Here is a 27,151-nt window from a genome sequence, read left to right as displayed (position 1 = left end):
CTTATGTTGAAAGAGAAAAGCCACAGTGCTCAGTATATCTTACTTTTTCCTCCTGTAGCCTCTCTTCAACTTGCTTGGAAGCTATTTCATGTGCTCTGAAAAGGCTAATGGTGCTGGTCTGCTCTGGGTCCAAAATGTTGCCATCTTCATCTCTAACCACCAGATCTAAATCAAGAATTCTAAGCAAACAAGAAAATATGCTTGTGAATTAACAGCGCTCAAATAAAGGCTTAAAAATCACCTGCCAAGTGTTTAACTTGCACACCTGACATATGAGAGAAAAACACATTATCTGATACATGATAATGTAATTTAACATGTCACCAACACTGGAGATAAGCATTCCTGGCTGGAAATCACTTATTCCCACAGCACAGAGAGAACTGATGTAAATGAAACAGCAGAAAAGTTGGGGAAGTAATGTCTTAAACAACTAAATTTGCAAGAGATTTTGTCTCCTCCTCTGCTTCATCCAACAACCAACCACTATAGTCCCACCACAGGCAGTTCCTTTCATCCCATCCCACTCCATCTTCTCCTCCAAAGTAGCAAATTCCTGTTTTACCCAAACCCTACAAGAACCCAACAGGCATGAATTGTTTCCCTTTTTTTAAAGCAGAAGCCAGATTTGTGTCAGTAGGGTGCTAACATCCACAATTACTTTCTGCAGACAGAAAGGTTTCTGTCATAATCAAAACCAGTCTTAGGACAGACCTTTCACATTTTTCCAAGTTGGTACAGTGCTGGCAGCAGAACCAAGGATTAAAAAAGTCAGGTCCTCTCCCTAAGACTGACCTTCTCACCTTCATCCCAATCCACCAGGTCCCTATTTTCTCCCTCTAACTCTGCACTCAGCTCTCATGATGGAGCTGCTGTAACTGTGGGTTTGAAATGTTTGATCAACGAGCTTAAATCAAATTTGCTGTGTCTGATAATTCACTCAGAGGTTGGTGGTTTATCTGAAAGCAAATCCCCTTTGGACAGAACCTGAAAGCACTTAAAGAACAGGAGCTGTGGCAGACAAAGATGAGTTTCATCAACTTAAGGGATCCCTCCTCATCCCTTCTTGCACAGAGGGAGACCTGAAGGTGTTAAAGCCTGGAACATGGTCAACACACAAACCCCTCCAATTAATTGCACTGAATTAATTCAAGGGGAGAGAAACATCACTCAAGTTGCAGAGTGAAGGCAGAAGATTTTTAAGCAACACCTCCCAACTGGTTGCAGCCACCATGAAACTCAAACATCCCTGGAATATCAAGCTCCCAGATGAATTTTTTTTAGCAAGAAAACAGTTTCATCATTGAAAGCAAACAGAAAAGCAGCCAAAATAGTCTTGCTCCTCCCTATTACTGTTTCCTGGACAGCAGCCACAGCAGAGGATACACCCACTGAGCACTTGTGTTGGAACTGCCAGTCCTGCAGGGTCTTTCCACAGGAGGAACTGCCTGGAGCAGAGGAAATGGTACCTCAGGAATTCAGGGAAAGGCTCATCACCCGGCCTACAACACCAATGGGACAAGAACGTTTGCACAGACTGTCAAATAAGTCAAAGCAAACACTTTGATTCAATTTCTTTGTTTCATCCTTTAACTTGCAAATGATGCTTGGAAAAAGCTGGATTTTTTTTCCTAAGTGTCCCAGTTACAGATTTTTGCAACCAAACAAAAAAAGATGTTTTCACAACAAAATTACCTGACCCAATTTCAGAAAGATATTAAAAATACAGATTCCTAAGGCCATTTTTACTTCCTCAGTTATTCTGACAACATGCTGTAAAAAACTTTTGGTTCTATTTATAGAAACAAATCTTATTTACAAATCAGTATTTCACAAATCAGGAAAAGGTTGGGTATGATTAGAACAGAAAACATTTAGAATGGTTTGGGTTGGAAGGGACCTTAAAGATCATTTTGTATTTATAAAACACATAATGAATTCTTTCTGTCTGGACACTGAAATCACCATTCATGCCTCTTTTAGACACAATAAATGTAGGACTATTAGAAACATATGTTATCTTTCAGTTGTGAGTATTTACTTAGAAGTTGGAATTCACCTCCCTCCTGCACCCCCCAGAGAACATTCTGATCACTTAATTAGTCCATCAGAACATCATGAATATAAAGCACAGCACAAGATGTTCCATTGTATTTGAAGGCTGAGCATCTGGAGGTTATTCAAAGTAACTTTTACCAACTCCTTGGACAGATGGTAAAATACAGTAGCCAAACAAATAATACCAACAACATCTGGTTAATTGAGTACAGAGGTACAGTCATCCATATCTTGGATTATAAATGATAATTATTGACTGAATCCAGTCACTGAGTATCTTTTTCATTTCTTTTTTTTAAATCACAGCTTTTGCTGATAAAGTGCACAAACAAATACTGCAAATTTGGCAGTTCTTAAGGAATTTAACACGAATAGCTAAAATCTGATGAGATATTTACATCACAAAGGATTTAAAGACTGGTTTGGTGAAAACTTTTTCAGTCCCCAGGTATGCAGGACTACAGGATCCCACAGAACAGGTAGGACTGGAAGGGAGCACTACAATACTGTCTCTCTCAGTGTTCAATACACTGCTTCAAATAATGTCCTGACTGAAGTGCAACACAAGATTTCTCATTTTTGATCAAAATGGAAAGTTATAACTGTATAGACAACTTTTATTTTAAAAACTTATGCTTAAATCCAGACTGTTTGCAGAGAGAATACATTACTAAAATACCTAACATATGCAAACTACAGGTTTTGGTCAATATTTCCTTCCCAACTTCAATTCTCTTCTGCTAAATAGATACTTTCTTTTATGAAATCTGTCTGTTAATCTTCTGCTACCAGCTGGATACCATGGAAATAGAGGAACACTGAGCTAAATGATGCTTCTGAGCCAAATCCTTCACCATCACATTTAGCTGAGTGACTCCAGGGCACACACAGCTGGTGGTGCTGAGAGGGCCACAACTGTTTGTGCTGCAGAAGCAAGTGGAATTTAAGTTATATTTTGAATGGAAGCAAAACTTGCACTTTTGAATTGCCCTTAAAAATAACAAATTGATAACATCATCATGAGAGAGATATATGGATTCCACTTTACATATTACAAAGATGCTGCATCAACTTCAATCTTTACATCGCTTTAACAGAGCTGTTAATATACAACTATCACATCTCCATAAAAACAGGAATAAAAGCACAAAAACTTGGAAAATACCATTCACAAACCTGTTGCCATAATCAATTTTGGCAGTCACTTTCTTTTTCAGTTCTTTGAGCTCATCTTGGGGCAGTGTCCCAGACAGGATTTGGGATCTCCACTCAATGAGATCATAAATCATGTGCCTCACATTGCGGAACATTTCCCTGTTGTCCTGCTGTTGGGAGGGAAAAGAGGGGTAGAAGTTAGTTTTGAAGCCCTTTTAAAATACACAGAATTAATTGCAATTATAAAACATGAATTTAAAGGGTAAAAGTCTACAACAGCTCTAAAATGGGAGCTTAAATTTTTTATAGCACAGAACACCGAATACAGAGAGTCTGACATTCAGCTTTAGGGCTCTAAATGGGTGTAAAATCTGTGTTTATGACACCTTAAAACCTGGGTCATGCTGTATTCAGGCATTTGAGAGGAATATTCACAGGTAACTTTATTCAATGACTCTCTGTCCTGAGCAGAACAGGTCTAAAAATGGTGCATTTTAACAGCAAGAGGCTCAAGTTCTGCAAAAGTCCATCTGCAACAGATTGGAGAATCCTTCCCCTCCCTAGTTAAACCTTCAGAATAACACTTTAAAATCCCTCAGGGTGCAAAGTCAAGTACATCAGTACAGGTAACAGCTAAAGGACAGTGAAAAACTAGGAAAACATTAAACCTCATAGGAAGTTAAGTACCTAAATTATTTTTAAAGCCTGGAACTATGGATATTAAACAGTGCCAGCAGTATATACAAACTTCACTTAGAAACACTCAGCTAACCTAAGAATAATTAAATAATTACAACAAAATTCCCCACTATATATAAGAGATAAAGAAAAACTGCAGAAGATGCAGGAAAAGAACATAATGATTCTAAGACTCTGAGAAAAAGGATATCTAACTGTGAAACTTAAAGACTTCAGTCTGTTCAGATTATCCCAAAGCTGCCTTGATTATAGTGGGAGAACCTTCACAGAGAGAAAATACCCATTATTAAAAGCTCTGTAATGTAGCAGAGAAAGACGTAAGAGGCACATATGGCTGGGAGCTAAATACAGACAAATCCAAATGGGAAAGTGGCTCCTGATTTTCAGTGCTGCAGGCAATCATATACTGGGGAGAGGGAAAACATGCCACGTCCTCTGCTTTGTGGAAATGAAAGCTGAGTATCCATTCAATATTTAAACTCGAATGACAAACTGAATAAAGGCATAAATGTGCCCATTTAATGGGTTTTGATACGCAAGATATGGACAACATGGAATGTCTGTGTAGTCTGCAGATTACCCAGTTTGAAACCAGCTACCTCCAGTAAAACAAAGCTCCCCTGATAAAGCAATCCCACTGCACCAGTGCTCTTTCTGGTAGCTGACCACATGCAATTAATCCTTGAAATACAAACTCATGAAGTGATCTACCTACCCAGAGTAAAGCTGTGACAGGGACTGGAACCCTTTCAGCTACCAAACTGAGGCCACTGGCACCACCTGAACTCAAAATTATCAGCAAAGCACTGAAGTATTTTTTATGATGGATCACACTCCTAGAATGGTTTGGGCTGAAGAGGACTTTAAAGTTCGTCCAGTTCTACCCCCTGCCATGGGCAGGGACACCTTCCACTAGCCCAGGTTCCTCCAAGCCCTGTCCAACCTGGCCTTGGACACTTCCAGGGATGGGGCAGCCACAGCTTCTCTGGGCAACCTGTGACAAGGGTTGCCTTGAATTTTTCCCTAAAATCCAATGTAAACCTACTCCCTGTCAGTTTGAAGCCATTCCCCCTTGTCCTGTCACTCCAGGCCCTTGCAAATAGTCTCTCCCCACCTTTCTTGTGGGCTCCTTTCAGGTCCCAGAAGGCCACAATAATATTTCACCCCAAAGGCTTCTCTTTTCCAGGCTTCCAATTCTCTCAGCCTTTCCCTTTAGGAGAGATGCTTCAACACTCTAATCAACTTCATGACCTCTTCTGGACTCACTCCAAAAGGTGTAGCTGTCACATGTGTTCATGGAAATAAATGGCTGACAAATGAGATGTTAAAAATTAACAGAAAGCAGAATTTCTCTGACACTAGGAAATACCAGACTTCATACTCAGTATAATCCCCTAAGAGGGACATCAGATCAAAATGTAATTCTCAGTGTCCTCATCAGCCCATAGGGCATGGAGTGCGAGGATAAGGGGGAATTCAGCTTTAAGCTGAAGGAGGGAAGATTTAGATTAGATATTAGGAAGAAATTCTTCCCTGTGAGTGTGGAGAGGCCCTGGTACAGGTTGCCCAGAGAAGCTGTGGTTGCCCCATCCCTGGAAGTGTCCAAGGCCAGGCTGGACGGGACTTGGAGCAACCTGGGCTAGTGGAAGGTGTCCCTGCCCATGGCAGGGGGTGGAGTGGGATGAGCTTTAAGGTCCCTTCCAACCCAAACCATTCCATGATTCTATGGCAATGGAACTAAGGGCAAGGTTGATCTCAGTGCCCTTCTGAGACTCTGTTCCTCCTGCTTTGCTTCTGCCTCCCTACTTCTTCCTTGCTCCTCAGCACAACCTCTCTACTATAACATCATGTTAAAGCTCTCTCTTTAATATACAATCTGCTTCTCTTCATGTAAGATATTATCCTTCCTTTACTCTACAACACTGCATCATTTCCATTACACTGTATTTCTAATCTTTATTTTCATGGGTGTGATTAAAAACCACATTAGTCAACACAAACATCTTCATTTCCAGTTGGTGCCTTCATTACCCAGCTTGCACTTTTATGATAGAAGATTTCAAACACATTTATAGGAAATAGACTCCGAATTAAATCCAACTTTAAATAAAAGACTTTCATGTTCCCATTATCTTGTTACAGTGACCTTGCAACAGGAGAGCACGAGAAGTGTGAGCCAGGGTACCTTAAATCTCACAGCAGGTGTTGCTTTGCATCTGAATTGCACTTTTAGGTTAAGTTTAAACTCTTGACCTTACTTATTTGCACTTGCATCTGTGTTTTCCTGTTTTCCCATCTGAGAGACTATCAATGCTTATTACTATAAATTTCTAGGAATATATTCTTATGTGCTTGGAACCTTAGCATACGAAAATAATCAGGTATGTAACTTAAAGGTCAGGATAGACTGGGAACAATTAACTTCAAGTACAAAAATACTGAGAGGAAAAAGACCTACAGTGATGGTTTTACAAAGGTTTAAGTTTACATCTGCAAACTCAACATTAAATATTCATTTACTTCATAACATAGACAGCCTTAAGGACTGCCATGAAAACCATTTTCTTAATTAATATTATTATATATTAGATTATTCCAAATCTGTCTACATCTTAAAAATCCAATGTATTCCAGAACCCCCATGCAAAATGGGTCATAATTCCTTAACAAATTATTCCTAGATCAAGGTAACACTCTAAAAAACTGATTCTGCACAATAAATATATGGGATTTGAGAAAACATGCAAGAGAATCCCTACAGAGGTTTTTTGCTTTAACAGAGAAGATGCTGAAGAGCTTTTCAATACTACAAGTAGTCACTAGAAATAGTAAGAGAAAGGGAATTGCATTAATACTTCCTTCAGCATTAGCAGTTCCTTCCTTCTTCTCCCTTCCCAGCACTACTCTTCCCATAAACCATTACCAGTGTAAATGTTTTCCTCAGTTGTTACTTACAACATATAATTGCCTCCATATTATGGACCATTCCCGGAGCGTGGTGGTGACCTCCTGAATCAAGGGGAGCTCGTTGGGGATCACTGTTTCATGTTGGCTGAGGAGGAGGAGGGAAAAAAAGGCTGAATTAAGTAGTACATTTGAGTGAGAACAGAGAATCACAGAAACTTGAGGTCTGAAAGACTTTTAAGATCGAGTCCAACCAGCAGCACCACCATGCTCACCACTAAACCATGTCCTCAACTGCCACATCCACATGTTTCGAACACTTCCAGGGATGGTAACTCAAACACTGCCCTGGGCAGCTGTGCCAGGGCTGGACAACCCCTCCTGTGAAAATTTTTATCCTAATGTCCAATCTAAATCATCTAATCCAGAACCATTCCTAAGAAGGAACTGTTCATTTCCAAAGACAATAATACAAGGTTGAAAATAACATCCTTTACTATAAATTTATAAGCAAAAAGATGATGTTATGAGATACTGAAGTGGTAAACCAGTATGGACACAACATAAATGGTACTTGGATGGGCTGAGACTATGGAACCACAGAATGGTTTGGGTTGGAAGGGCCCCTAAAGATCTGTCATGGGCAGGGACACCTTCCACTAGCCCAGGTTGCTCCAAGCCTCATCCAACCTGGCCTTGGACACTTCCAGGGATCCAGGGGCAGCCACAGCTTCTCTGGGCAACCTGTGCCAGGGCCTCCCCACCCTCACAGTCAACAATTTCTTCTCAATACCTAATCCAAACCTTCCCTTCTTCATTTTAAGGCCATTCCCCCTTGTCCTATCACTTCATGTCCTTGTAAACTTTCTCGAACCTCTCTTTATTTCCATACTCACAAGGATATCAAGACACACCTTACCAGAACATCTATTACCGAGACATTTATTTTACCAGAAGCCAGATAAAAGCCACATATACACAACCTACAATGCAACAATACTCATCTGTAATTGGTTTTTTTCCCTCAAAATATTGGTCTTGCAATGAAAACTCAGGCATTCGAGTTCTCACCACAAAGTTTCTGTATGACTCGTTTTAAAATTGTGTGCCATGAAGGTAAGAAACACCAACTAGATCTTTTAATATTTCCAAAGTAGGGTACTTAAAGGCAGTTTTGTAATCAGGGAGAAAGATGTCATTATGCAGCAATCTCATGATTAGAAGTTTGATCATTTACATATTTAACAGTGTGTAAAAATAAGTCAGGCACAAAGGAATAAAATATTTTAATCCTGTTTCACTCCATTTCATACCTGGGAAATTATTTAATAATTTCACTTTTTTTTTTTCTCTGGGATTTCGTTGGGTTTTTTTCCTGTTTTTTAACTAAACTTTGATATCAATGTTAGAAACTTTTACATGCATGTCCAGCAAAGCAGATTTGACATATTAGGATCTGAACAGCTGTTAAATAATAAATGCAGATCAAATATTTAGCGTTGAACATGCCAGGGATGGGAAGAGGACACAAAATAACTTCTCAGTAAGGCAGAAAACAATGCCTGCGTAATGGTTTTCAGCAAGGAGACCAGTCTACAAGATTAACTGAAGAAGAATTAAGAAATTACTTCAATTTCATGTGCATAAAAGAAAGGTGTCTCATATCAAAGGCCTCTTTAATGCACCAGACAGAAGCCATAAGACTCAAGGGCTGCAAGATAAAAGAAGTTGGGAAAACTGACACTGGACTAAAGCAGAAGGCAGGGATGGAGGAATGGAGGAAGTTAATCTAGGTAATTATTAGTCTAGACAGTAATAAAAGTTATAAAGAGAAATGATAAATTATTAATTCCACGAATAGAGAGAAGGTTATGCTTTAGCTCGAGGCAGCCCTATCCAGCTCTGCTGACGTGACACCACCTACCACGTGAGGTGAGTTAATAATTTAAAACATTTTAAACACCAAACACACACATTTTCCATCAGCAGCTCCTTGACTAACTGGAAACGAGTCTAAGTCACTTGTCAGTACACCAAAATTACATCAATACAAATAGGAAAATGGATTTTCGTTCTTTTCAAATCAAACTTACCCTTTGCCTTCAACGATTGCTTCCTTCAGATGTATATAGGAGGCAGGAAATATGCCCTTGGAGAGGGAGGGAGAGGAAAGAAACGTGTTAAATAACCAGTTGCACGCAACATCTTGTGTTTATTACCTAAAAATATGCCAAGACACTGCTGGGTCTGCAGAGCCATTCACATCCTCTTAAACATCACAGTAGTTGTGTCTGGAATTTTTTTGACACACACTTTGCATGTCCTCTCAAGAAGGTGTTATTGCAACCTTAGCAAACACAGATCAAGTGGTTTTAAATTAAATTTCACAATATTGAAGGAAACAGCAGAGACACCCTGTCAGAATTGGCCCACAGAGGGGCTTTTCCTCCCCTACTGGAAGTACAGTTTGCCACAATTCTCCAGGTCCCTGGATCATTATATTCAGGTGATAATTAAGACAGATTTCATTTTCACAGTGTGAAAGAGATGATTTTACATAATCCACTCAAAAAATGACGTTTTGTCTAGAACCCACCTCCACTCCTTGCTTTTCCTCACATCTTACCAAGCTTTCTGACCCCGTTACAAGATGTTGCTTCTGGTCTCAAATTGTCTCCTACCACCAGCCTACTGCTACTACTACAAGCCAAAAAACAATTCAACACCCAATACTGCAAGACACCAGTTCAGCTTTTCTGAAAAAAATATTCTAAATCAATCAAGATTCCAGAAATACAACAATATTTTTAAAATAACGTAAGCTCATATTAAAAAATAATTCAAGTCAAGCTGGGAAAGCAAGTTCCTCCACCTCACGTTCAAGGTATAAGTTCAGTTTTCTTATCACATGGGAATGCAAAAAATAGGAATTCTTAAAAAGCCACTGGGGGCACAGGAAGAGGAAGGTGGTTTTTTTTTTCATCCCAGTTATAAAATAAATAAATAAAAGCCACTGCATTTAGTGGCAGTCAGAGAAGTGCAGCAACACGTGGACTTAATTTAAGCCAAGAAGAACGTGTAATTTCTTCTTAGGCTGTACAAGGCACATTTGTAAAACACAGTTTGTAAGAAATTTAACGTATTCCCAAAAAATAAAAAAGAAAATATCAAAATAGAACAGAAAACCAGGTCCGGTAAAGAAACGGGTGGGACAAACCACACAACTCAGCTCTGTACTTTTAGACATACAGAGCAACTAAAAACACACCTTTGGAGGTAAACATGACATTTTTGGTGTTTTAGTGAAAAAAAAGCAGCAAAACCAGAAGATGTTTAATTCTGGTTAATTACTACTATAAAGTAAAATGCTCAAAAAATAAAACATGACGTTACAACCAGTATTTGTGTGGTTTCCCTTTCTTTTTATTTTTCAGAAAGGCTGCTCTAAACTGCAGCCTGAAATTACACTGCTGAAGATTCCTCCCCTTCTCCCAGAGAAGGGCTGAAAAATCCCATTGTAGAGCTCCGTGTCCCTTTCCAAGATGCAATTGGCTTTCACCAGTAATACATTATTTAAAAAGTGTCAGGCTCTAAGTAGACCAACTAGAACATAAAGTTCTGAACTTTTTACTGAGTCAAAGACTTGGTACATCAGTTACTGCAGAAAACAAGATGGTGCACATTAAAGCACATGTAGTGACCAATATACCTTGACATCACAAAAATGGAATCTTAGAATGGTTTGGGTTGGAAGGGACATTAAAGCTCATCCAGTCCCACCCCCTGCCATGGGCAGGAACACCTTCCACTAGCCCAGGTTGCTCCAAGACCCATCCAACCTGGCCTTGGACACTTCCAGGGATCCAGGGGCAGCCACAGCTTCTCTGGGCAACCTGGGCCAGGGCCTCCCCACCCTCACAGCCAAGAACTCCTTCCCAATATCCCATCTAAACCTATTGCCAGTTTGAAGCCATTCCCCCTTGTCCTGTCACACCAGACCCTTGTAAATAGTCTCTCTCCATCTTTCTTGGAGCCCCTTCAGGTCCTGGAAGGCCACAATTAGGTCATCCCAGAGCCTTCTTTTCTCCAGGCTGAACAATCCCAACTCTCATCCTTTCCTCACAGCAGAGCTGTTCCATCCCTCTGATCACCTCAGTGGCCTCCTCTGGACTTGCTCCAACAGGTCCATGTCCTTCCTGTGCTGGGCCCCCAGAGGTGGATATACAACTCACCTTTTGAGCTTTGCTAAAATAAGTTTCCTTTTTCTTTTTTTTTAAGCCTGAAAAATTCACATTGAGCAGAGCTTGGGAATACAGTGATCAGTGGACACGTGTTGACCAGCACACAAGATCTCCACAAATCCACACATCCAATGCCACAAATTCATCTCTGTTCAGGAGAAAAAATGAGCACTTTGCTCTGGCAACACTCACCTTCTTGGATTTCTTCCGTAGTGTGTAACCTCTGTACCAACCTAGAAGGGAAAAAGGGAAAAAGCATGAAAAAGTTCATTCATGTCACCTCCCAGCACCGAGGTTTCTGATGATGCTTCACCCCTGCACATCCCACCTGAATTTCAGTTTTCTACAGGTTTAATATCCTGCATAAAAAAAGTAATCTGGGAAGCTGTAAAAATCCCAGTGATGATGATCAAACTGATGGACAAGACATGACAAGAGATGGATGTTTACATTATGTGTTTAATTACCCTACACTTAATTTTAATTACTAATTCACCAACATAAACAAAAAACCACCTCAAGAGCATTAAGTTTACAAAAATGTGCTGTTTGACTGGTTCAATTTTAAAACCTACTGAAATTGCACAACTGCAAGTTCTCAAATGTAGATCAGCCTTTAGCCATCTCATCAGAACACAAGAATACTTTGTGATTTATTCTTCACACATCAAAATACAAAAGCAAGGAGCCCTCTTGGAAAACTGAGCCTGGATGCAAACTGAGTCATGCAAACAGGGGTTTTGTACAGCAAAGCATCTATCTCTGGGTGAGGATGGAGAGATCACAAAGTAAATGTGGAAGAGAAATTGCAACCAGTAACAGCTGAGGCAGGAAGAAAGTTCAGTGAAGTCAACACATGTTGATAAATTCATTATGCACACTCTGGGACTAGAAGCACAAATTAAAGGCTCAAGCATATGGGATTTTTCAGTCTGCTCTCCTGCAGCAAGAGGTAAAGTGATTCATCACCTTCACGCTCCACCAGGAGCTCATCCCCCATGTTCACCTGGGGAAGGTTAGTGCCATCTTCTTAGATTTGGGGTCTACAGCCATCACAGTTCACTACCCCACAGAAGCTGCACTGGCCTCACATTTCCACTGCCTTCAGAAGAATATCAACGACAGCTGCTGCTGAAATGAACACTCCCAGCTTCTAGCACAGGTGCAGAGAAGATAAAACATTTCTGCCACCGTTAACTCCACTGGCTGAAACCCACACACAGATCCCAATCCTATTAAATAACTGAATTCCCTCAGTTTTATAGGAATAAACCAGCATTTTGAAGTTCCAGAGTCTGCTAAACACCGTAACTCTGCCCAAATGCACTGTACAAACTGAGGAACACACAGTCACAGTATGTCTTCTCCCACCCCATCTTCTGTGCTGCCTCAGGACACCACACTCATTAAAAACCACGTAGCAAAGACAGCTCCTCGTGGCTGAACCTCTGCTTCCTGGAGCTTTGCAGCCAGCAGGAATTGCTCCAAGGATCACAGATAAGAGAGCAGCCAAAATCTGCCTTGGAGAACTGGTTGCACTCCTGCTCATTGCACAGGTCCCAGTGTGGCCAGGCAGGTCCAACCAGGCTCCTCCCTGGCAGCTGGCATCTGGATGGAGCTGGTGCCGGGTATCCAGCCTGGAGCTGTGCACTGGGGAGCCAAAATTTCCAATGCAGCTCTCACTGACTCAACTGGAGGCACTGGGGCTTGCCATGAATACACATGAATACTTCATGCCATTTAAACCCATGAAGTCATCTCTAATCAACTACCCAAAAACACGAGAGAGCTGGGGCTGTTCATCCAGGAGAAGAGGAGGCTCCAGGGAGACCTTGGAGCCCCTTCCAGTGCCTAAAGGGGCTCAAAGAGAGCTGGAGAGGGATTTGAGACAAGGGTATGGAGGGATGGGACAAAGGAGAACGGCCTTAAGATGAAGCAGAGTAGATTTAGATTAGATGTGAGGAACAATCTTCCAGTATCCAAACGGGCTTACAAGGAATCTGGAGGGACTCTCCATCTGGAACTGCAGCGACAGGACAAGGGGGAACAGCTTCAAAGTGCCAGAGGGCAGGGTTAGATGGGATACTGGGAAGGAATTCTTCCCTGTGAGGGTGGTGGGGCCCTGGCACAGGTTGCCCAGAGAAGCTGTGGCTGCCCCATCCCTGGAAGTGTTTGAGGCCAGGCCTCACCCCTAACAAATATTACAGGATATAATGCCTGGAAATACAGATCCACATAAATGCTCAGCTAAGGGAAGAGACCAATGAAATACTTGTTTCTCTGTTAAAGCTGCAACAGACATTCAAATATTTGCTTACTCTTGAATGATGCATCTCTTTACTAAACAGTTACACAGAGAAAGTATTTGTTGCATTTAAAAAACAAACAAAAAAACCCTGCAACCAAGAACTAAAACGTTCTCAAAGTATCGGGAATAACTTATTTGAAAATCCATATTTGGGAACCCAAACCCCCTTCTCACAACAGCACTAGAAATCAACTGATGCTCAAACACACAACCTTGGGTTTGAGGTTGATTTTCTGTTACATTTCATAGGCATTCACCTTAATATGTCACATTTACTGATCATGGGGTTTTGCCCATTCCATCAAATAACGTAAAGAAACAGAATTAAGACAATAAAGATCTGGCAAGTACTGACCCAGAATGTGGCAAATAGTTGTTTTGGGATATCTGCTACAAAATGAAGGATATTTACAAATTCATATAGCTTTGTTTGGTCTTTCCTTAAGGCTTGTGTTAGAAGGAGTAAGAATATTCTTTCTAACTGAAGAATAAATTATCTAAAATTCTTCCTGAAAGAAAGGATATTAATTTGACTTTCAACATCAATTACTCTAGAAAGTAGCTTCATCTTTACTTTGGTTTCTGGAAGAACACAAACTTTAACAGTGTAACGTGCACATTCATTTCCAACCTCCCAACTCCTGTAAAACAGAAGCTGTTCTCACCACACCTCAAATTTATAGGATCTACATATTATTTGTATATGAAAAAGAACACTTTTTTCCTGCATTCTGGAGGAAAAAAAAGAACAATTTCTTTGATTAAAATTTAATGTGTCAGGTTTTTTGTTTAATAATAAAAACAAATTCCAAAATAAGTTGTACTAATAGTTAAAAAAGCAAATGTTATTTTCCACACACAGTCAAAGTTCATCTTAGCAATCCATTCCATTCTCCTACAGACCCCTGTCTCTCCTTAAAACAGCTCTTCTAGACCATGGATGTGGGGCTGAGCCCTCCCAACTGCTCATCCTCTGGTGTCTGCAGAGAGAAAACCAACTGAGCAAGGATTTCCCATGAGCTTTTCTTGAAAACAGTGCAGATTCAGAGGGAAAAATACACAAAAAAAACCAACTACAATCTACCACTTCAAAGCCTACAGACACATCAGTCTCCAAAACTACTCTTAAGAATTATTGCAGAGAACTATTTCAAAATAGTAACAAATCTCCAGCAGGGTGGGAGGAGCAGAATGCATGATAACAGCAGGTAGCCATGAGAGAAGCCATTTGTTTTCCCCACAGCCTTAAATACAGGGAAAAGGGGTAGACCTTGGAGAAGCAAAATCCCAGATCCTCAGTAAAAAGGAAACACTGAGTCTTCAAAAACCTTTTCTGTCCCATGCTCATATAATTAGGGGGGTTTTTGTGAGATTGGACAGCAGTGGGATGGGCAGGACTGAGGGCAGGTGAGTTCCCAGGCACACACCTGGATATGGATGAAACCTCCTGGGGCACAACCTACACAGATTTTATACCAAGGAACTCAGAGATCAAACAGCTCAAATAATCACCTAATAATGGCAGCTCTGTGAACAAGAGAGATAAGAATTATGGGATCTAATTTCCCATCACAGCAGGGCCTTAATGAGTAATCACTGTAAAGCACGTTTGGAAGAACATTGACTTATTTGCATTTCTTTTAACATGACCTCATCCCATGTGCTTGAAGCCCTGAGAGGAGTGTGGAGGTCTTCCCATTATTCCAGTCCAGAGGAAAAGTGAGTCATCTCCACTGTCCCACTTACTTGGCAGCAGTCAGCATTTGATATGGTTTCAGAGTTTCTCCCACGTTCATTAAATAAATCTATTTATATATAAAAGTACAAAGCTGTGCAATATTTAAATCATTCAATTTGCATTTAAAATCTTTGCATTATTAGATTTTTATTAAAGCTTGTAACGTCAGATAGCGGAACCATTGCTTTGCTCAGAGACAAACTTGGCACTGGAGCAGCAAAGCTCAACTCCAAGAAAATGCCAGCCCAGGAATAATGAGAAAATTCCATTGTACACTGATGAGCAGAGCTTGTTACTCTTGTTGAAATAACATTGTTTCAGTAAATATAATAATAAAAAAATCCAATTAAGCCAATATCGAAAACAAATTTGTCACACAGATTTCCCAAAAGATCAATGTCTTGAGAAAAAAAAAAAAATCAATATATTGAAATAAATCACGTTTCCACACGAAAAAAGAAGTTGCAGGATTTTAAACCACACAGAGATTAGTTATATGTTCCTTACACCTTTCCAAACTGCATCATGCCATAAAATTTCAACTCAAGGATATAATAAAACAGCTGTATTTTGCTTGGCTCGGTACTGAATTAAGAGCTGAAAAGTGTTGTGACAATTTCCACATCCTGTTGATTATCAAACTCAGCATTCAAATTCCCTTTTACATGGATCAAGGAGGAAAGGTTTTGGTACAGGGAACATTTCTACCGTTTCATATCAAAACAAGAAAAGCATCTGGAAAAGCCTGAAATCAGTGCAGGGCACTGTAACACATGTACCCTTCTTACATGAGAGACATAAATAATTTAGGACCCAGGTGACTTTCAAATTCAGATTGAACTCCTTTTAGCAGCAGGTTCTTTTGCATTACCTGAGAGTATCCAAAAAGCATCTATCATTTCGCTAACATAGGGTAGAAGTTACAATCAATCCATACAAATAAAGCTGTGAGAACATCCATCTCCCCCAGAAAAGGAAATGATTATTCACCAGGTCATCGACCACACGTGGCTTGACTCAGTTAATTCTGTGTTCATTAGAAATAACAGGGTTTGTCCTTAAAAAAGCAAATTAGCAATTCACTACCTGATCCCATCAGGTCATGAACAGAAAAAGGAATGCAGTCATGAAAAAATACTGGTTTTAATTCAGTTTTTGCCGCCTTACCTTCATATGTTTCCAGGATGTGCACGGTGTCCCCAATTTGCAAGGAAAGTTCATCAGGTCCCCTGGCATCATAGTTGTAGAGAGCTGGACAAGGGAAACACTGCTGTCAGTACATGCAAGGCAACACAACTTCTAGGATTTTGTTTCTCCACATAATTGTTTTTCTTACTCCTTGTTGCCTTTCTCAATCATTTTGTAAAGGAAAAGAAAAAAAAAAAAAAAAAAAAGAAAAATTTGGCCAAGTTCTTAAATCCATTAATATTTCCCCTTGTAACAAAAAAGCCACACGTTCACTTTCTAAAGCTGTCCCTTACTCCATTTGTAAGGCTTTGCTTCTTCATAGCAATACAATCAATTAATTTTTGTTGTACTTGCCCATCTTCCAGCACTGTGTGTAAATTTTAGGCAGTTCTGTCATGAACTGCAACATCTTCCACTGTCAGCTCAACACGCAGAACACTTACAAAATGTCTTTCTAAAACTCAAATCACCACCACAAATATTAAAGAACCATTTCTCAGTCACTTTATTAGTTTACTGCATGCATACTATACTTAAAAACATGATTCCAGGATTCCTGAATTCCAGTGGGAACTGCATCAACCCACCATATAATGAATTACAATTAAAAAAAACCAGTAACTCAGAGACCACTCCTCCCTACCCTTCCCAAGAGAAAATCCAGAAACTCATGAGCACTGAAATTTAGCAGAAATTTTTCTGACAAATAACACTGCAAACTAGGTTTGGTTGGAAAAAAAAAATATTAGTAATCTGAAAAACGAAACAGTTGCGATTCCTAAAGCTCAATTTTCATGTTTCATATGGAGCAAACTCTCTGCAGGAAACAAAATCTCCCCACACCAAGTAGGGTCCTCATGACCCAAGGCGGCGACTCCGGTATTTCATAAGACTGAAATTAAAGAATTTTAGTCAAGGTGGATCCACAAAAGTTTCTGTCTAAATGAGCAACTGCAGCTACTCCCTCCAGTGAGGTTATCAATCAAAAGTAGCTGAGAATCAGAATTTCTTATTGTTTGTAATAACTCTTGAGGGTATCACAGCATTTTTTGGAACACAACAGCAACCAAACTTCCTACCACCACTCAGATAACCACTGCTTTTCTTTCTACCTCAGCTTCTAGGGCTGGTGGGCAGCACTGCTCAGGAGTGCTCCAGTGGAACTTCAGGATACTATAAGTGGAACAGAAAGACCTGGATAAATTAGGTGTGACTCTCCTTCCCAGGAAATCTTCACCAGTGTTCAGACCAAAAGAGTTCGTAGAGCATTAACATATTCCACACCCATTACAGGTAATAAAGCAAAACAAAATCCCTCAAATTTAAAACTTACAGCAAAAGCCACAGTTATAAATTAAACAGTGAGACCCAGGAAACACCTTCCCTCACCTGCCCAGTTTTCTCCTATCCCAAGCAGTCCTAAGAAGCAGGGGAAAGCCCTATTACACAGATCAACAACATAAATTACATCTGTAAGAACTGGTAACTGGAGAAAAAAAATACTTCCTTGACCTCAAATCTGATAATCAGTTTAGCCCCAAGTGCAGGGAACACCCAAGTGGGCACGTGAGAAGGTCTAATCCCACCACAAGGACGGGGCACAGAGCCCAACCATGGCCTTGACTCCCTTTTCAACCCCCAGGAGTTACTATTTATTCTCCCCAGAACTTCTCGAATCCCAGCTCACAGTGTTACCAAAAACAAATACCTAAAGGGCTGTCTCAGTCTTTTTCTCTATACAACTCCTCCTGTTTGACAGACTTTAATGTTAAGAGGTAAATAAATAAAAAAAGCAGTTTGGCAGACAAAACACAGTGTATAGTGTAAGATTATAAATGGAATAAAAGGATACTGCAGGGTAAAAGGAATAAAGGTTGGGTGCACTGCAGAGAGTAATATCAGCAGTATTTAAATGAAGGCTTTTAAAAAGTAATAAGAGTTTTTATTGACATCACAACAAGCCAAGCTATTCCTGTTCTAATGTTTTTGCTAATTTTGTCATTATTAAAGAGAGATAAACCCTCCCTCCCAGATATCTGGCACATGATATTTGAGAGCCATAACTGCTATTCTGCAGGAGAAGAGGTTTCTGTGAAACACATTAACAAAAATTGCCATTTTAAACTGCTCTGAGCAGAGGGATGACAACCATGGTGAGTAAATGGGACCGGCTGCTTGATAACACTCATCAGTTTTCAGTTCAGCTTTTGTACATACCAGGGAAAACAAAGTTACACAGTCCTAAGTCCCCCAAATTTGTAAGGTTGGTCACCCTTTGGGTGTTCACTCAGATCTCTTCAGGGCTCACAAATCAAGAGGACCAGTGGATGTTCATACATCCAAAAATTAATCCAACGAGAGTCTTCAACCTTCAGAACCCCGACAAGCAATCCCACTGCCTCAAATCAGACATCCCAGTCAGGAAAAATTCACATTATGGCAGATTCCAACTAGTCCTGTACTCAGTTCACACTCCAGCCAAGCACTGCTCAAACATTAAATGGAATAACACTGAGGATCAAAGGCAGCTACAAACAAAAGACACTAAAATTTATGCCCAAAAGTCTTAACTGGTGTCTGTCATAACACAGGTCATGTACCAGGAGCTTCACTGTAATGACCAACCCTTTGATGATGACAAACAGCCATCAAGTGGTAATTACTGCCTAGACAGCTCCCACTGCCCTGAACTGACTGAGGAGCAATGGCCATGGAGGGATGATTTATCTTTAAAAATATATATGTCTGAAAAATGTGTCTGCAAGAAAAAATAAATCACATTTTTGGCTTGCAGCAGCATTGACAGATCATGAAACAAACAACCAAAATAACTATAAAGTGCATTCCACCCTATGATTACGAAGCAAGGCTTGCACTGCACTGCCTACTCCTATGCAAGGCAGCAGATAACTCCCTCTCAGGGTACCTTTTTTTATGTACAGTGACATCAAAAGATGTTATGACAGAAAATGTTTGATTGGAGCAAACAACAAGGCTTTAATTAAAGGAAAAAACAAAATTTTGGAGGAGTAAAGCATGAAACTGGAATGCTTATATTTTGTTTGAACAACTGTATTCAGAGGCACCATTTAAAATATTTAAAAACCTGAAGTATAACTTCCAATTTTTTTTTTTTTTCTTTTAACTAAGTTTTGCTTAATTTGGAAAATCCAGTTCTCAGCATGACAGACTTTCAGCTGGGAGAGCTCTAAGCTAAATGGAGCATTAGGAATATTTACAACAGGTAACATCAGGCCTCCCCTTCGTGCCTGAACTGAGAATTACGGCTCAAGTTCTGACAAAGGAGTTACACAACCTCATAGACCAGAAACACCTTTGCTACAACACAGAGCAAAATAAAGAACGTGGTTCCTTGAGCATCAAAAGATTTATGACTGAGCCCAAGCCAGGGTGAGTTACCTGGAGGGAGACAACAAGGAAGATGGAGAGAGACTATTTGCAAAGGCCTGGAGGGACAGGACAAAGGGGAATGGCTTCCCACTGACAGAGAGGAGGTTTTGATAAGATTTTGGGAAGAAATTCTTAGCTGTGAGGGTGGGGAGGCCCTGGCACAGGTTGCCAAGAGAAGCTGTGGCTGCCCCTGGATCCCTGGAAGTGTCCAAGGCCAGGCTGGACGGGGCTTGGAGCGACCTGGGCTAGTGGAAGGTGTCCCTGCCCACGGCAGGGGGCAGGAACAAGATGATCTTTGTGGTTCCTTCCAGTCCAAACTCTTCTGTGATTCCATGATTTTTGTTTCATACCAAATTGCCATGACAATTTCCTCGGGTATGAAATTCATCTCTTGAGTGTTGCAGCCCTGTAAATTCACTAAAATTACTCCCCAAATGGTAGATAAGCACCAAAATATGACCAAAGCCCTCAGCCACTTTTAGAACCAAGTTAGTCAGAAGGCAGCAGAGCTGTGTGTTGGCTGCAGGACACCCGGAAAGGGCTGGATTTGCCAGTGTGGGTTTGATGTGTTTATGTGAAGAAAAGTAAAAATAAGTTCATGTCTTTGCCAAGCAATGGACTTCGAGGTTATTCAAGGGAGGTTATTTAAATTACTTTGCCCAGAGAAGCTGTGGCTGCCCCATCCCTGGAAAGGTCCAAGGTCTAGGTTGGACAGGGCTTGGAACAACCTGGGCTAGTGGAAGGTGACCCTGCCCATGGCAGGGGCTTGGAAAGAGATGGTCTTAAGGGTCCCTTCCAACCCAAACCATTCTAGGATTCTATGAAAATACAACAAAGTCACAGTGACTCATTCCCAAGCCACAGGTGTGATGACTCACCCAGGACAGGAGGTTTCAGGCCACTGAAGGTATTTTTCCTCCTCAGCTGTGCTTCCAGCCAAGGGATTCTCCAGGTAAAGGTCTCCCTGCTCCCCTACTCCTCCTCCTCCCTCCACAACCACAAATCACATTGACACAAGAGCCCTGAAGTGCCAAAAGCAAAGAATTAGTGTGGGCACAGAAAGAGCCATTTTTTTCAACTCTAAGGGTTGATAAAGGAAGGAACAATGAACAGGGCATTACAGTAATTGCACTAAACCCCCATTTACTGTTAAAGAATACAAAACAAACACCTCTCCTGACCTGCACTCCTTAATCTGCACACATTAGAAAAAGGAGGATGGCAACACAAGAATTAAAGAGGTGACAAAGGAGAAAAAAAAGGAAAAAGCAAAACAAAGGCAACATCAATTTATAGTGAAGGAGCTTTTCTCTGACTGTATCAAAGGTGAGATATCTTAAGATACCATAAAGATGTTAGAGAGTAATATTCCCTGGAATTACTTTGCATTAAGGGCTGTATTAATCGTTCCACACTCCTCAAAGAAACCAAACTACATTTAACAGCTTTATTTTACACTGTCTTTTAAAAAAAATCCCCAAATCATAACTGTGCTTTTTCAATAAAAGTAGTCTGAAAATGCAGAGGTGAAAGCAGTCTTTTGCAAATTCTCTAGCACTACAAATCAAAGATACCTGAAGGTTTTACTCCTATTTTCCCTAAAGTGAAGTGGTTGCTTTCAGTATTAGGGAGACTCCTTAGTCCTCTGCTACTTACCTAGATGAGGTTCTAATTCCTACAACTGAGATCAAAGGAGAAGGAAGAAGAAAAAAGAAGTGTTGGAGTCAGGAGGTGCACCTGAGAATTGTTCAAGATGACTATTTCATTAATCAAGGATAGATCTGAAGTCACCTTGTGTTTTGTCATTCCTGGTCTCACCAAGCCTGATGCACAGTTCTTTCTCAATATTCCAGTTATGCTGTTATCCAAACATTACCAAAAAAATCAATTTCCTAAAGAGAGGAGAAGCCTGAAGAAATTCTTAGGCCTGAAACAGTTACCACCAAGCCTACAAAGAAAACACAGCTTGTGGTTCCTCCTCCCCAGTTACACTCTACATCTTATTGATTAAATCTATGATGTGACTTTTACTGCAGGTCTAGACCAAATCCAAGAAGTTCAAGTAGACAGTAAGGATTTATTCTCATTTTCCCTTACAGAGGCAAGACTATTCCTTTGACCCCTTCTCCACCTGAGCAGTGAATTCCTGAAACACACCTGGTTTCATCTGGAACTGTATTCCCACATGAGCCTGAGAGCATTGTCTCTCCTCCATGAACTACACAGGGCATCTGTCAAGGGTGAGAGAACCCTGAACCCGCACTCTGGAATCCCTCAAACTGAAATCCCTGTAGTGACAGCCTGTCTTCCCTCTTCCCAAATGAGGACACAATGAGAATGAAGGACCACCAAGCCTCTCTAAACATAAGCAGACATGTCAGGTTTTCTAACAGATGGCAGCACAGGGGAGCAATATGTTTTGCATCACATTTGGTGTCTTATCACTACCCAACATGAATTAATAAGCTGAGGAAATCCCCAAACTTGAGTCATATTGTTTTCCAGAAACATAACCACTTTACTGATGAATCCTGTAGGCAGAGCTCAAGTAGGACAGAACAAGATGCACACTTGTCCTTTCTGCACTAATTAAAAGTGGACCGCCCTCCCCCCCTCAGGGGGGACTTTCTCACTTTCTCCAACTCCCTGACAGGAGGAGGGAGCCAGGGGGGGTCTCGGGCTCTACTCCCAGGGAACAAGGGACAGGATGAGAGAAAACTGCCTCAAGTTGCACCAGGAGAGGTTCATGTTGGACATCAGGAGGAATTTCTTTACAGAAAGGGTTGTCAGGCATTGGAAGGGGCTGCCCAGGCAGGTGGTGGAGTCCCAATCCCTGGAGGTGTCCAAGGAACAAAAGGATGTGGCACTCAGTGCTCTGGGCTGGGGGACAAGGCAGGGATTGGGCACAGGGTGGACTTGGTGATATTGGAGGGATTTTCCAATGTAATTGATACTGTGATTCTGTGAAATAAAAGAGTCCTGGACCAAGCCAAGATTACCAAGGAGCAAGTTCAGGTTCTTGCTTTTCTTCCTTCTCCCTTTTAAACCAGACACTTTATTTTTAGGGAGCTAATGAAGTAAGATGCCAACTCACTGTTTAACAGCTTTCTCCCTCCTCCTTCTTGCTAATCAGTATTCCGAGTACTTCAGCACAAAGTACTGGGGGTGTAAAACTGAAACTAATGCTAAAATAAATATATATATATAATTATTGACTTTAACAGCATTATTAATGTGCCATAATGCACAGCTAACAAGAAGCACAATCAAGAACATCCAAATTGATTTTTAATATTAAGAAGTCCATTAACTGAAACACCCTGTATGCAAGAAGGAATCACATCACCCTGAGCTCTTAACACTGGCTCTGCAGAAAAAGCAAGATGCTGATGCAGACTAACAGAAAACACTATCTAGTGGCAGATGTCTTGGCATCTGTCTTCTGGTAACTCAGAATCACGAAGTGAATGAGTTTTGATGTTCCCTTGGCTTTCCTACGTGTCACCAGGGGACACTAGGAAGCTGTAACTTGGCTCTTGCTGTGGTGGGGCTACAGGGAACATCCTCAAAGAAGGCAAGGAGAGCATCTGAGCCTTAACTGTTCAAAATTGACTTGGTTTTAATGAACTGGAATTCCAAAACAATTCTACCGAAGCCTTTGCAAAATCTGCCAGACCGTAAATATTGCTGTGGAGGAAATACATCCAGCTGTGTGCTGGCCATGGGAAGGAAAAGAGTTAAACACCGGAGGGGAAGAGGAGGCAGTCCAGCATGGTCAGCGTGGCAGAGGATCAAATGTGCATGAACTGGCCATGAGTTAACATCAGGATCACTGGACTGAGGTTCCCCAGGAGATAAGTGACCAAAACTGGCAGGGCTGCAGCTCCACACCCATTCCTGGCTCCTGAGCCTCCCGCTGCATGTCCCTGCCCCTTCCCTTGCACCAGCACTGACACCTTGTCCCTCAGGCAGCAGCTGTAGGAGTCCAGCTTGTTCCAAACCTCAGGGTGATGGTGACAGCACCAACTTTACAGACAGCAAGTGTAGCCTTAGGGAAAAGTCCCAAATTGAGACACAGAATCCCAGAAGTGCTGGGGTTGGAAGGGACCTCTGGAGATCATCCAGTCCAACTCCCCTGTCAAGGCAGGGTCACCTGCTGCAGGTGACACAGGAATGCTTCCAGGTGGGTTTGGAATGTCTCCAGAGAGGGAAACTCCCCGTCTGCCCTCCCTGGGCAGCTGTTCCAGTGCTCTGCCACCCTCCACGGAAAGAAGTGCTGCCTCATGTTGAGGTGGAACTTCCTGTGGTTTAGTTCATGTTCTGCTAACAGGTGCAACATCTCCAAATGCCACAAGCTCAATCTTACAGTCCCTTTCACAAGCTGAAAAGGGATTTGAGTCACATGAACGATGCAGGCAAACCCTGAAGTCCTTCCCAATCCAGAGCATCAGGATAAACCAGCACAAATTACGTCAAAGCCCCCACAGGCACAATTTGGAGCTCAAGGAGGGCACAAAGCACCACCTGAGGCATCAGTCCCCTGTTTCTTCAAGCACCTCCCTTGCCACTGCAGCAGGTTTCTATTGCACTGAACATAATTTTGCAAAGAGAGTGTCTTTTATTAAGCATTTCTACAGCAGAGAGCTTAATGTCACAGCTATATTTTAACAGTCATTTCCATGACTATAAAAATCAAGTTCAACATGATAAGACTGCTACTGCACTGCTGCAGAAACAGGGGAAAAATGACACTATTCCCTGCAATATAGAGCTGATAATGCAGAGCAAAGAGCTTAAAGCAAGGAGGAAATGAGGTGATGGGAAGATGTTTTCTACTCTTCTTCCTCCTTGGTATTTCTACAAGAGAAAACAAAATCAAAATTCCTCTGCTGCTTTCTTAGAAAAGCTCACGGAGCGGGGAAGAGAGATAAACGAGCTTTAGGCTTTTTCCACATCAAACCTTGCTCAGTTTTTCTTTGCCATCATGTTATTTGTCTCTCAGGCCTTCAGGCTGTCTCCAAGAGCAAGAATGACAGAGTAGGAGAGCAGATCCTGAGTCAAATAATCCCTGAGGAACTCGTTCTGCCTCCTCCAAAAGAACACTAGAGAGAGGAACGACCTGCTAAGAGCCACAGTTTGATCCACCAATATTTCCCTTTCCCAAAACAGCCAGGCTGTTGCAGAAATTGGAAATAAGGGACACTTTCCCTGAAGTTGTACCTTAGACCAGAATTAACGGGGAAACGTAACCATGGCAGCGAGTCAAGCAGCACTGAATGCACTGGAAGATAAGAGCAGCATTTTGAAAAAAAAAAAAAAAAACAGGCAAAAATTGTTTTTCTCCAAGCCAGAGAGCAATCACATGCCTTGTGCTGCTTTCAGAGCACTTGGCTCGGCCACTGGCCCTAACAAAGGGTCACTGTCCGGCTCACTCCAGGCTGCAGAGTCCCCTTCTCATCACCAGCCCTTCCACCAGAGCTGCTGGAGCTGTTAGAGAGAGCTCATATCCCTACAAATCTATGTTTCCCATCTAAAGGGAATCCTCTGAACCCACAGTAATTTTTACATTCATTCAGCAAGAAATAAGGAGAAGGAATGATACAACATTACCATTCTTTAAGAAACAGTATCACGTTTTACTCTCTCTATAAATATATAAACTTCTGGGAAGTGAGAAAAACCTGAGTAAAAGAACACCCTTCCAGACACCTGAACTCCACAATTTGTGCACAATAAGAACCCACATTTATAGCTGCAACCCTTAACTTTATCATCAGTTAATTTAATAATTCTAAAGCCTTTTCTAGTCAAATCACAGAGCATTCTGATTTGGAAGGGAGGTACAAGGATCTTTAAGTCCAACTCTTTTTTAAAAATTATTTAAATTAATTAATAATCTTAATATATATATTACAATAAATTAATTTTTTAATTAAAAGTTGATGTAACCCAGCAACCAATCACAAATGTATACAGGAATTCCCAGGTGAGAACTTTCCACCAGCAGCTGTTGAGTCCTGTCTGATTGACCAGTTTGGTTCCCCATCCGTAGGACACCCCTCAACCCACTGAAATATCAGAAACAACCTTTACAACTACGTCCCTTACTCCCCTGAGCCTCAAAATCACCCTTGGTAATTCAGGATAGCTCAGGGCTGTAACACCTTTCTTCCTAAGCATAACCACCCAAAGAAATTGTATTTTAGAAACACCACCGATGGTCACATTTATTAATGCCAGGAGGGTGTTTAAGGTACCACTAACCTGCAGTAACTTGCTAACCTGCTATTATAAGAAAAAAACCAATATTTTGATTATTCTTTCTTTCTCTTTGTCATGTTATTTTCCCAGCATCAATCCAAGTGTTCCCTGAAAAGAGGTGCAGCATTAGCACTCAGCACATGCCCAGGGCAGCACCAGCCAAGGAAGGGGAGCAGAGCCAGCTCCTGGTTGGAGGAGCAGCCCAGTGCTGTTCCCAGCACTGCTCCATAGGAAACAACAGCTTAAGGAGACATATTTCCCTGTCATGATTTCCAAACTCTGCTCAAATGTATTTGGCAAGCTCCAACTGGTAGCACAAGTTTGTGCTATGCTGGGCAGCATATCCTGTCTCCACAACCACTTTCACCTTAAAACATGCTTTCCCCACTGTAAAAATACTGCATTAATCTAAAAAACAGTGGTTATTTCTCAACTACTCAACTCATCCACCACTTTGAGGACCTCTCCCTCAAAACAAACCTATTAAAAAAAATCAAACTAATGATTGCCAGCACAATATACACTCAAGAAACGTCCAGCAAACCAGCTCTTTTTTAATATATCCCTAACACACACTTGCACTGGCTAAGTTTGGTGCAAGCATCCTATGAGACACCAGGGCCACTCAGCAGCGGGATTCACATCCACAAGGGAGTGTGGGAAAAGGTGGGAGAGTATTTGGGCCATTTTCCTGTAGGAATCCAACTTACTCCCCTTGCTAAAGAGCCTTCAGTGTTCCAGAGAAAAACAGCTTCAACTTCACAGTGCCCCAAAAGCAAGAGTGTGTTGCTGCATGCAAAGGTAACACAGAAACCCTGCGATGTGCAGATGCAACAAGAAGTGAAACACAGTGGTGGAGCCCAAGGCTTCATTAACCATCACCAATATTTTCCTTTTCACTACATTTACCCAGTCATTTCTCATTGCTATCACCACCCACCTCCTGAACACCTAAGCTGCAATTATTCTATTACCCCTCCCCAGAACTGTTTTATATTTTTCACATTCCTTATGTAAATGTTATGGAAGCACCAAGATGCTATTTTACAAACATCATACACGAACTTCTAGTCTTAAAAGTTTATATCTTGATTTAAGAACAGCTTCCAGATCAGCATGCTGGGTTAAGATGGTATCACACCTGGACTGTAAAAGCTTACACAGCTATCCCAATATTTTAAATATTCA

General features: G+C 41.2%; 1 protein-coding gene across 2 annotated transcripts in view; it reads right to left on the bottom strand.

Moving 5' to 3' along the window:
• DOCK1 (dedicator of cytokinesis 1) overlaps nt 1-27,151 on the bottom strand; it is a 282,369-nt gene that overhangs the window by 243,213 nt on the left and 12,005 nt on the right. For both annotated transcript variants that reach the window (XM_032694686.1, XM_032694687.1), the window contains exons 2-7: nt 16,271-16,354; nt 11,250-11,290; nt 8,910-8,965; nt 6,868-6,964; nt 3,235-3,383; nt 44-179 (exon numbers count right to left, since the gene is read on the bottom strand). In XM_032694686.1, the coding sequence (XP_032550577.1) occupies nt 44-179; nt 3,235-3,383; nt 6,868-6,964; nt 8,910-8,965; nt 11,250-11,290; nt 16,271-16,354 (563 nt within the window). The remainder of the gene's footprint in view (nt 1-43; nt 180-3,234; nt 3,384-6,867; nt 6,965-8,909; nt 8,966-11,249; nt 11,291-16,270; nt 16,355-27,151) is intronic.

This window comes from Chiroxiphia lanceolata, chromosome 8 (genome assembly GCF_009829145.1).
Source record: "Chiroxiphia lanceolata isolate bChiLan1 chromosome 8, bChiLan1.pri, whole genome shotgun sequence".
In the NCBI taxonomy this organism is placed as follows: Eukaryota; Metazoa; Chordata; class Aves; order Passeriformes; family Pipridae; genus Chiroxiphia; species Chiroxiphia lanceolata.
Note: the sequence above shows the minus strand (reverse complement) of the source record. Positions and strands in the feature narration are given on the sequence as shown.